At 44.0% G+C, this 12,852-nt stretch overlaps 1 protein-coding gene across 1 annotated transcript in view; it reads right to left on the reverse strand.

The window, feature by feature from the left end:
- LOC124622589 (venom carboxylesterase-6-like) overlaps nt 1–12,852 on the reverse strand; it is an 84,673-nt gene that overhangs the window by 8,513 nt on the left and 63,308 nt on the right. Inside the window, exons 8-9 of the mRNA XM_047148338.1 lie at nt 5,453–5,585; nt 74–203 (exon numbers count right to left, since the gene is read on the reverse strand). Of these exons, the coding sequence (XP_047004294.1) occupies nt 74–203; nt 5,453–5,585 (263 nt within the window). The remainder of the gene's footprint in view (nt 1–73; nt 204–5,452; nt 5,586–12,852) is intronic.

Genomic DNA, 12,852 nt, shown 5'->3' on the forward strand with positions numbered 1-12,852 from the left:
AGAAAAAGAAGAAAGGAAATAACTACATTAGCTGTTGTAGTATAAAAAAACATAGCACTGGTTCATTACTTACCCGTTCTTAATGAAGTTGCTCCACAGCCGTAGCATGGTCAGTCTTAACTGACCAAACGTTGTGTTCGGGTCCGGCACGCCATCACTAGACGAGTAGAAGACCATGCTGCTTTGAGAGGCGTGGCGTGTGCCTACATAACAGAAAGTCTGGCTGTGGTTTAATCTTACACCAAAATTAAATTTAAAAATAAACTATTATGAAGTGTATACGATTTCGGCTTTTCAGAGGAAAGTAAACATAGAAACTATGTTTCGGCATCCTGACCAGGTTTTACGTCACTGTCTGAACCGCTACGGCGGCTACTGAGACAGATCTGTTAAAGTCAAAACTAGTTTCAACGACACATGCCTCTCTAACTGGAGTATATCGCTGTCTCTAATGACATCAATGACCCGGACATTAAACTTTAATATCATATACTTTTGAGTCGATCAACAACTGACGTATTATCTATATCCTTACATTAATACAAATGTATCTGGCCCATTTCTGTACATAGGAGACACTTAATACGAGGGATCTTTATAACAGTAAAAGAAGCTAAACAATTATTTTTAGAATTTTTGTTTGTTTGTCTGTCTGTCTGTATGTCCTTATGTTTCTAAGCGAATTACGCAGAAACTACTGCACGAATTGGATGTGGTTTTCATAGTTTCATTGTTGGAGTTCTACCTTAAAATCTGGCCCGTGTCTCATCTTGATACGCCACCTAGAGGCCGTGTTATCTATGCATACAGTGTGTTTTTTTTTATCTGTGTCAGTACGGGGAAATCGGAATCCATAGGAGATGGTTCAAATGGGTCTGAGCACTATGGGACTTAACTTCTGAGGTCATCAGTCCCCTAGACTTAGAACTACTTAAACCTAACTAAAGGACCTCACACACACCCATGCCCGAGGCAGGATTCGAACCTGCGACCGTAGCGGTCGCGCGGTTCCAGACTGTAGCGCCTAGAACCGCTCGACTACACCGGCCGGCTCCACAGGAAACGCAGGAAAGCTGTCTTAGGAACCTTTAGACGCTTTTTAGTGAAAACAGCTTTGCCATAATTGGTCAAGTGTAAGTTGTACGTGAAAATGAGTAAAATTGGCAAAATTTTTTCTGGATGTGGATGGACTCAGTTTCGTGTACGGATCATTTCATTATATTGGAAGAAAAAAAATCGGGACAGCGGAAGTTTTATAAAACTATACTAAATAAACCAGGTTAGAATTAATAGAGTTCGTAAAAAGTAGTATTTTGAACGTTTTATCACAATAACAATAATAATAATAATTATAATGTTAACAGTTTAATCCCGTTACCCATATACATTCTTGAATCGGTGTAAATATTATCGTTGATAAGTTTGTCGAGTTGACACCAAAAATCTCCGTTGCGTTCTTTTGGCAGCTTGACCACGATTTTTTTTACATCCGTTTTTCTCACCGACAATAACATTCAGGATTTTTCAAAAGTCGTGCGAGTTCGATATCCACGAGGACGAAGTCGTGGCCAAAAGCTAGCATACTACAAACTGGGACGAAATCGGTGATGACGAATAGGCGAGGCCCCCTTGTCAGAGATGCTCAGCACACGCCGGCGGCAGATGTTACAAGAGAGGAGTTTTGCATCATGGAGCGTTTTCCTGTTGAAACATTCTGATAGCGTGTTCCACTGAGAACAGTGTAACATATTACTCACACTTCCTCCTACAAACGTTTCACGAAATAACCACGACAAGAAAATCAGATAAATTAGAGCTCATACGGAGGTTTAGCGACAGTCACTACTACGCGCCTACTGCGAATGCAACAAGATGGAAGCAAATGAGAATGGGTTCAGAAGCTCCTTCCACCACACGCCATAAGGCGCAGTGCGGAGTATGGATGTAGATGTGGACGTTATTGGGAAAAATGCGTTTTGAGTAGCTCATGATGGACGAACAGAATGGGCTCTACTGAAAACTGAAGGCAACGTGATCAATTACGGAATTTCAAATTGGAAGTTGGTAACAAATATTTTGGCATATTGTGCCGTTTCGGCTGTATTATGTCACCAGGAAAAACAAATCTGATATTCTATGGGTCGGAATGTTAGATGTTCGATTCCTTAATCATGTAGGTAGGTTAAACATTTAAAGAGGATCGAGGAATAGGTTGAAGTTAGATATAGTGAGAACAGGATTTCTAGTGAATAGGTGAAAATCATAATACACTCGCCGGAATAACAACCGAATACACACGAAAATGGAATGGATGAGTAGAACAAACCAACAAGGATAGTTACATGTCTCACGAGGGAGTCTGGTGCTGTATTATTACCTATTCCGTAAGCATGGTGCCCAACGTGCTTCTGACATCAGGCGTTGCTGTACACTTTTCCAATGTCACTCAGACACAAAAGTAACTTGAGCCTCAAGCACCACTCACATTTAATTTATTCTCACCTTTTAAAGATTAAGTCATTTGAGTGTTTTGCACTTGCCTTTGAAACTATATGTATTTCCGTCGGCTGGAGGTGATTTGCAGGGGCATGTACGAAACAGCGTCTAGTGACGTCCAGTACTGAAATGGCTCTGAGCACTATGGGACTTAACATCTGAGGTCATCAGTCCCCTAGAACTTAGAACTACTTAAACTTAACTAACCTAAGGACATCACACACATCCATGCCCGAGGCAGGATTCGAACCTGCGACCGTAGAGATCGCGCGGTTCCAGACTGAAGCGCCTAGAACCGCTCGGCCACTCCGGCCGGCTCCAGTACTGAATTCAGATTCAATGTGGGTATGGGTGAAACCGAACTCGGATGCAGAAAGCCCTGAAAAGTTCATTTTTTATGGCGTGCGGTGCCACCAAAAGATATCTTGTATCTCGTGCTTGTCGTCAACGAGTCATTGGCGGTAGAGTACATAAATGCTGTAGGTGATTAGTGCTGTGCTTTTTCCTCTCGTTTATTAGATTCATTTTACATTTTTGACCAGGTGAGGTGAGTTGTCTTTCATTACGTCTGTCGAAAAGTCTGGGGTTCCTTATGTCTCCTAGGTCACTTTTCTTTTCTTGTCTGTCATTCTGCCTGGTAAATTATTTTGTATAGTTAGAGCTCAGCTCATCCAGTATCGAATTATAAGTACACCCAAACGCAACTTTGTTTTACCACGAGATTGCAAGAAGTAGAGACACACAAATGTTGAACGGACCTACGGACCTCCGCGTCCCCCCCCCCCCCCCCCTCTCCGCCCCAAAACTTCGTTCGCGTTCATAGTGGTACCGACAACGAATACCAGAAACCGTCGCCAGAAGTCGCCCGATAACATCGTACGACAGTTTGATCACTCGTGCGACTGATCTACGTCAGTTTTTGGCAGTTAGGTTCTATTAAGGACGCTAGAAAATATTTTAAACTCAAGGGGCGTGAAGGGTGTCAGGACGCCTCTGTGACTAAAGACGAATGCTAGATTGTGGCTTTTGCTATTACGAAGACGCTGAATGCATGTGAATGAGCTATATGTGTCTCGTGCAGAAAGTGATGAGCACTGTACACTCTTTCCTCAGTTACAGGATTAACCAGATAAGTTTTACGAGTATATGAGATGAAGAGAGAAACTTTCTATTACATCCACGAGATGGTTCGTGCTGACACTGGAAAGCAAAATTAGATACACTCTGCACAACTTCAACTAAATTCAGTGAAACAGACATACGTCGGTTTAACCACCATAACGGTCATTTAGCGTATGTGTGAAAACGAACATAAATTTTAGAATAATTACTCTGAACACATAAAGCACTGCAAACTGAAAACATATACACCACAATTGCAAACCACCTGATATAACAGAATCACCAATCCTACCGGAAAAAAAAAAAAAAAAGAGGCTGGTAAGCAGTAATAATAATTTGTAAACAGCTGATGTTCGCCTGCCACAACCCAAAAAAGATCCAATAAGGTGACTTTAAGCATAAGCTACACCATCCTTCTCGAGTAAAGAAATTATTTTTCCGGTTACAGTTTGTATGTATGTATTGAACCGGGGACCTAGAAACGATGGAGATGCTTCGTCCCGCTGTAGCCCTCAGTGGTTCACAACCCCACAACAGGCCACTGCAGTCCACCCACCCCACCGCTGCTCCACACCGAAACCGGGGTTACTGTGCGGTTCGGCCCCAAGTGGAATTTTATGCAAAATTGTGTTTAGGAAATGCCAAAAATTTACGGAAAATTCTGAAATAAAATGTCAACGAAAATAACCGTATGGAGCAGTTCACATCGAGATGATATGAAATACAGTACGACAGATGATGCGACCTGCAACCCGCTTCGGCAGAGCACAGAGAAACAGCACATACAAACTTTCAGGGATGATAGATAAGGGTAAATGTATCAGTTGGAGGTAAGGGGCTGTGGTGGAAACAACGGGGTCGAAAGTTATAAGCGAAAAACTTTCTGGTATGTTTCACAGTGGAATACACGGATCGGTCTGTTGTTACTAATATTACGAGATAGGGAACTTTCAAAAGTGTCAGTGTGCACCAAAACAAGAAAAAAAGTGTAGTAAACTTGGGCCCTAAAATGGATACCTTACGAGCTATGAGCACTTGCTCATCCTCGATACTGGAAAACACATCTCCTTTACTGAGAGATTGTAGGGTAAGCAAATTTCAGAGGTAGTAAGTAGTGTGGACCAAAACGAGAAAAAAGTGTCTATTAAACATGTGCTCTAAAATGGACACCTTAAGAACCATGAGTACTTGTTCATCCTCGACAGTGGTTAGCACACTGGACTCGCATTCGGGAGGACGACAGCCAAATCCGCGACCGACCATCCTGATTTAGGTTTTCCGTAATTTCCCTGATTCGCTACAGACAAATGCCGGGATGGTTCCTCTGAAAGGGCGCAGCCGACTTCCTTCCCCATCCTTCACTAATCCGATGGGACCGATGACCTTGCTGTTTGGTCCCCTCCCCCCAAACCAACCAACCAACCAACCATCCTGGTCAATGTGACACACGTGTCTTCTACTGGACGAATGCATGCATTTTGCAGCCCACCTCTGAGAGTTTCCTATCCTAAAATTTTAGCAAAAACACGACCAGCTCATGTATTCCACTGTCATAATTATCAGAACGATTCCGCTTATGACTTTCGACTCAGAAGTTTCTGGACCAGGGTCTTTTAGCTTAATCACAGCTCCACCATCCTTACAATTTCAATACCACATGCTAAACAACTCATCAAACAATAGTTTTTATCCTTGTCAAAGCATTTTTTAATCTTTTTAATCAAAGGCTAAAGAGTGAGAGCAGGTGCTTAATGACAGAGGAGAAGGGGTTGAAGGGGAACAGTGTCACTTTGAATCATCTTGTTCGTTGTTAGTTGTTGTGTAACAGACATACCGTACGTGCCGTTGCCTATCTCCGGTCCTCGGTAATCGAACAGATGGTAGTAGATAGGCCCAGCGTCGGTATGGTTGGATGCCGCCCTCACGGTGGCATCAGCTGGCTCACCCCAGTATATGTCGGTACACATCTGGAACATACAAAAGAAATTACTTCACAAATCTAAATAGTTAGGCCACGAGAGAGATAGCAGAAACTGCTTGCTCATTTCCTGTTGGATAATAACCGAATAATTCATATGGTATAGTATACAAGGTCTAAACTGATCAAAAAGAAGTTTTCACCACCTGCATTTTTATGAACGTTTGTGGGCTGAGATTCAAGGGGGGCAGAGAATGAAAGAATTAACTTAAAAAGAACAGAGGGTTGGACGGAGGCACCTGTGCTTGAAGTCACGAAAGCTATTGGGAACCTGTGAAGCGTCAACGATGCCAGTAAAACACTGTTAGAGTTCAGTTATTTATTCACAATGTTTATAAGTCGTCGTTCTTCTGTAGCAGCCTCGGCCGGTCCTAGTTCAGATACTTTTTGGCTACTAGCTGACGTCCGTCGAGTCAGCTCAGCGTTTGGACAACCAGGAGGTGATGCCTGTGACTCAGGCGGTTGCCGGCGAGAGGGACGGCGGCTGCCCAGCGCGAAGTGCTTCTCGAGCAGGCTGCAGAGTGTGCTTAGTCCCAATCCGAGTTCTACGATGACGCTTGATGATCATCTGCGATGTACTTGATGTCGATAGTCGTAGGGTCAGTTGATCTCCTCCCTACCCCTGGTAGATTTCAACACCCAAAGGCATCTGAGCGTTGAACAGGAACGTAGAGGAAAGGTGCCTAATATGAGACACACTTTTGTAAACCCATTTGAAAGACCTAAAAGTAAGTGCAATTGTATTTTTTATGATGGTAATAAGATCTTGCATCATTTAATTTTATCGTACAATTATCGTATTTGCAGTAATAAACAATCTTTCAGAGTAGTTATTAAATCTTCACAAACAAGGCATTTCGTAGAGATGAGATCAAGGTTTCCTAATATGAGACAGTAATAATATTTTGTTTTAATTATTGTATTACATAATAATGACATATGAATATACAATTTTTACATGTTCATTCATTTCTGTTATCCTTCGCTCATTTCACACTACTTAGGTGTATATTTACGACAGCCGGGGCAAAAAAAATTGTCTTCTGTGACACCGCAATCTTCATGAGCCCAGCGATAACATTCCGTGCACTGTGCCCATTCCTCCCCGTGTTTGCCTTCAGAAAAGCGCCCAGTACAGAACAGACACTCCGCGTCATCGTCATCACTGCTGTCTGAATCCCCACTGTCATCAAGATGGACATCGGATGCCGAGTCACTAGACGATTCTTCTGCTTTAGGTCTCCGATTGGAAGGTTTTCCACTCTTCTACCCAAATAACTTTCTCGCTGCTTTCTTAGCTTGAGCCTCTGATTTCTTCTGTTTAGATTCTTGCCGTTGCTTCACATAAGGAGTTGAAGTAAGTAACGCAGCAGAGCACGAACGCGATGTTTGACCTATTTGACTAACTCCAGGTGGTTTTGCGATGTGTGGTAGAGGTCTGATGTCTGCTGGGCTGACAGCTTGACCATCACCATCAGTAGTTTCATTTTCGTTTTTGGCACCTCTTTCTTGAAGAGTGTTAGCATGGCGATGAATTGAAAATTCATGTTCCCTAAAGATGTTTCTGTTGCATGGGATGAGACCTGTTTTTCTGAAGGCATTCACAGATGCTTCCATTGTTGCTGCTCGGTTGTAAGCTGCCCCAAATAACTTGGCTATTAATAATGGGGTGATAACACGACCTGGGTTACTTGCCAACAACGTTTCTATCTCTTGGGCATTGTAGGTTTTCAAAGGCCCCTTAAATCCGACGTCAAGTGGCTGCATTTTATGCGTTGAGTGAGGTGGCAAACACACAATATGAACATTGTTTTATCGTGCTTTATCTAACACATCAAGATTCTTTGTGGGGGAATAATGCCCATCAAGAATCAAAATGACAGGGTCATTTGAAGATGGCTTTACATGACTCACAAAATGACCAAACCACTGAGTAAAAAATGTGAGTTTGTATCCAACCACTTGGATGACAAGCTGATATTGATCCTGCAGGTGCACCGTCCATCAAGTTCCAGAAAACATTCCAATTTCTGATCATAAGACTAGTCAAAGTAATCCCTGTTTATGATAATTTAATCGAATTAAAATAAACGCGGTTGCCAAAATTTTACTACAAAAATGACGAAATATTGTTATCTCATGATAGTATTGCGTAAATTACATATAAAAATCGTGAGAGAACGAGTTCCCCCAATATGCGATAGGTATCGTAATATGCGACACTGTCGCGTATTTGGATCCCCATACTATCGCACATTAGGAATTTCGCCATCTTACACAAAGAATAACGCACTTGCTAACAACGTTCGTTGGAAAATGAACCTAATTGCCAATAATTATAGGTAATACCATTACAAATCACAACAACAAATGCGTACAGTAATATCCATTCACCTTTAAGCTGAAATATTGTCTCAACACCGATGTCGCAAAAACTCCAAACACAACAAATTTTGTATCAACCTCTACGTACTGTGTCCGGCTCAACTATGGCGTCCTACACGCTGTGTCGTCGTCTGACACGCAATAGATGTGTTTAAGAAACTCTCCACCAGAGTGCAACCCCTAACATGAGCACAGTTGGGGTGTCTCATATTAGGGAACTATCGCATAATAGGCACCTTTCCTCTACACTCCATTGAAGTCCGGTACCTGCAGCACTCTTTGATGAGGACCCCAAGAGGCCTTGTTGCTGGCTTCCGAATTGAAGTCTAGTACCTGCAGCATTCTGTGATGTGGTGTTGTCGGAAGACTGTCAGCTTCTCCATCAGAAGATGGTAGACGGCGAGCAGCATGAATATCATCCGGTGAAGACCATCATCTTGAGTACATCTCTGGCTAGTTCACAGACTGTGCTGGAGCATCTAGATTCACTTGATTGAATCTAGATTCACTTCAGTATCGAAATCATGGAATCAAATGCTGTTGCTGTGAATGCCATCAGTCTCAGTGATCGACTCATGACAAGAGCTGGAGAGCTGGAGAATTTAAAGGGAGCTAGCTTGAGGCTACGTGCCGCAGTGGATACACCGGTTCCCGTGAGATCACCGAAGTTAAGCGCTGTTGGGCGTGGCCGGCACTTGGATGGGTGACCGTCCAGCCACCATGCGCTGTTGCCATTTTTGGGGTGCACTCAGCCTCGTGATGCCAATTGAGGAGCTACTTGACCGAATAGTAGCGGCTTCGGTCAAGAATACCGTCATAACGACCGGGAGAGCAGTGTGCTGACCCCACGCCCCTCCTATCCGCATCCTCCTCTGAGGATGACACGGCGGTCGGATAGTCCCGGTAGGCCACTCGTGGCCTGAAGACGGTGTGCTAGCTTGAGGCTATGACGAAAAACATGGCTTGTAATGACTGAATGTGTCCTCCTTATTCTGCTACATTAACTTAACAGGCTTTTAAAACGGATACAGTTTTTTGCAACATGCATTACGGGCTAACGAACATGCTTGTCTCTCTTCCTTTGGTTTTCCGTCCTCTTTTCTGCTGAATGCTTATTCCGCAGTGTCGTCGACCTGACCCACTTGCGACATAATGACTCGCTTCCCGTTTCCACCTCTGTCTCTGACATGACTTGAGTTTGCCTGTAGCTTTGTGAATCAGTTATAATAATTTTTTTCTAATTTCTAACCCTTACTATTCTACGCCGTAACAAAAGAAATGTAAAGTCCTTGGTAGTAGTTCGTGACTGGGTTATTGCCCAGAGTGAAGGTAGAGTGCAGCTTTTCTTCACTGTGGCACAAGTAGAATAGCGACCCTATCGCCCGCTCGCCTTGTATCCCTAGGAAAAATCCCTGGTACTCATTTGATAGCAGGCTGAGTTGACTCTGGGTCATTTCAGAGGGTCTGGATTGAGGGGAATTCCCACCCCTGTTTGGGATTGAACCTGGGACCTTCAGGGCAGGAACCTAGTCTTCTACCCACTAGACAAGAATGACCGCGAAAGAATTAACTTATGTCTTAAAAAATACTGTGACATAAAAGCAAAACACCAATATACTTATAAAAGTAATCTATGATCTGCTACTGGGTAACATTTAGTACCATTTAGACACACCCTGAGCACTGGAATATTCCTTCCCCACCCCCCCTCCCCTCCTCCCGTCCCCCTTGGTATGATGTCCTCAAGGTGGCCATGATGTTGCTGTCCCACTCTATGGCAGCGGTCGTCATGAGATCATTCATTGTGAGAGCAGGGCTACTGTGACCACGCACTCCAAATTTCAACTTTTCAGAAGTATGTTCAGTCAGGTTCATGATAGCAGATACCACAAAACATTATATTCAGTTGATTCCAGTCTCCTGGAGGAAGGTGTACTCAACCTCGGAATGGCGTGTGCTGGTCCATTATCGTCTTGAAAGAAACCCATCGCCGAAATGTTGACTGTAGGGCTGGACAACAGATTCTAGTATTCTGCACCGATACCGCACAGCCGTCAGCCACATAGGCTTCCACAGCCGTAGTCAGTTGACCTAACAATTTTCTGGGTGTGGCGGCTCAGTAGACCCAGAGGAAGGCCACCGCAGCTGTGGCCGAAACATCAGATTTATTCAGTGACAGTTATTTTACAAAATGACCGGATACCATATGCACATTTCTCTTGATAGCTGTGAGAGGAGTGCAACGTTTGTACATGGCATCAGCCCAAAACCTGACTCACATCGCTGTTGAACTCGTGCGATAGCATGCCTAGGACGTACACCGGTTCGTGGCCTCCTCTACACTGTTCTATAACGACCATAAGGTATCGGACAAATTCTGCACAAGCCGGTGAAGAGAATTCAACGCCACTGACTCAGGTCCTCTTCCAAGAGTTCCCTTGTCCACCCTCTTTGTTCACTACTGTGCTGGAGGGTTTGTAATGTTGTTAGAAGTGGACGCCTAGAAACAAAATAGGTGGTGTAGAGGAGAGCACCTGCTGTCTGTGTCTGCATAGTTCTCCCTGTTGCCTCCAAAATGGCAATGAGTACGTCTGCCGCAATCTCGTCAGGGTAGATGCCGGTGTACACAGCTGGCGACCATTACTAGGCAGATCTTTGTGGTTTATGTCTTACGACTGAAGCTGACTGCTCGGATGATGGAGACGTAGTGTACGTCAATTTAGCTGGCAACGTCTCGTGCTGACAGTCCTTGCCGTAAAGTGACAATAAGGGTACAGGTTAAACTTGAAATACTCTTAAGCCTTCAAGACATGTTAACACACTGAGCAGTGTACAAAAGCCTCACTGTTTCGTTCACGATTTGAAGCACAAAGAGCTCTATGGAGCTCCTCAGAGAATGTAGGGCCACTTGTAACTCCTTTACCCAGAAGGCTGTGCAGAGCGATTTACCGCGGACAAAAGATTGTTGAGAAAGAGGTTGCCTATTAAAAAGCCCAACACACTATGCAACTCGTGAGGATGGTACAAAACCTTTTCTTTGTGCAGCTAACATGGTACGTGGATAACTTCACTGAACTAATCTTTGAACTGAAAGCAACAACAACTGTGACTGAACGAGGACATTGATTTTAATATTATTTTTGTTCCACAGCTATTGTAAGATATGAAAAATTTGGAAATTTGTGGTAAGGTCTTATGGGACCAAACTGCTTAGGTAATCGGCCCCTAAGCCTACACACTACTTAATCTTACTTAAACTAACTTACGCTATAAACAACACACACACCCATGCCCGAGGGAGGACTCGAATATACGACGGGGGAGCCGCACGGACCGTGACAAGGCGCTTCAGACCGCGCCGCTACCCCTTGCGGCGTAAGAGATGATTAAACAACAATGTAATAGTCATTTTGGGTACCAATCCAAAAGCATTTGTTCTGTGTGTTTGCTATTAAGATATTTTGGAAGTCAGTAGGGTATATCGATCAGTTAGTACCAATTTGTCATCTCTTACTGACACTTTTTTATTTTTGTGCACTTTCTCCTATGTCACATCAAAATGGTGTAAATGGCTCTAAGCACTATGGGACTTAACATCTGAGGTCATCAGTCCCCTAGACTTAGAACTACGTAAACCTAACTAACCTAAGGACATCACACACATCCATGCCCCAGGCAGGATTCGAACCAGCGACCGTAGCAGCAGCGCGGTTCCGGACTGAAGCGCCTAGACCCTCTCGGCTACAGTGGCCGGCTATGTCACATCGTTTGCACCGACTGCCCCTTTGTAGGGGCTTGTTTCGTCTTGCTAAGGACATTTCCAAACACTACTGATTTTTCTAAGTATAGGAAAGAACATGGAGTGTATGGTCAACCGTCATCTGGTCTGGAGATCAGACAGCTGATTAGCCACTCTCAGAGTGGATTCAAGAGGTGTCGATCGACTGTCGGCAACCTGATCCTGTTAGAGGCGGCTATCCAGGAGACTCTTCTACAAAATGGTTCAAATGGCTCTGAGCATTATGGGACTTAACATATGAGGACATCAGTCCCCTAGAACATAGAATTACTTAAACCTAATTAACCTAAGGACATCACACACACATCCATGCCCGAGGCTGGATTCGAACCTGCGACCGTAGCAGTCGCGCGGTTCCGGACTGAAGCGCCTAGAACCGCTCGGCCACCGGTGCCGGCACTTTTCTACACAGGCAGCATTGTACAGGGATTTTTTTTTTTGACGTCAATAAGACTTATGATACTACTTGGAGGTGTAGTATTCTAGCACAGATTCCTCATTGGGACTTCCGTGGTTACCTACCCATATTCATTTGGTGCTTGTTACCAAAACGCTTTTTTGCGTACCGACTTGGCGACGTGTTGTCAAATAGTTTTCAGCAAGTGGATGATGTTTCGCAGGGAAGTGTTGTGTTATACTGTCTGCCACAGCCATAAAACTATACAGAGTGAAGATCAATAGAACCGACAAAGTGCAGGGATGGATCCCTGAGTGGGAATGGAAGAAAAGACGACTTTTGAACATGTCTCCGGAAATGGACGGTGTGCGTGCAACGACAAAAATTCATCCCAGAAAACAGTGCAGAGCTGCTTCGCATCCACGTCACAACAGTTGTTCAAAGTGACAGGGATAGTAGCAGTTGTCAAGCAGGGCACACAATTGTGCTTTGGCTTTCGCCATGTTGACAGGCCACTTGCCTGGAGTTTGTACTGGGATGTGTCTCAATATCCTGTAGAACCTGGTCCTCCAAATCTGGTGTAGGTACAATCCATCGCCTCCCGCACGTTCGTCTGACTGAAAGGCCTCATGATCACACAAAGGACCAAAAAGGGGTTAAAATGTTGTGTTATAT

This window comes from Schistocerca americana, chromosome 7 (genome assembly GCF_021461395.2).
Source record: "Schistocerca americana isolate TAMUIC-IGC-003095 chromosome 7, iqSchAmer2.1, whole genome shotgun sequence".
Taxonomy (NCBI): Eukaryota; Metazoa; Arthropoda; class Insecta; order Orthoptera; family Acrididae; genus Schistocerca; species Schistocerca americana.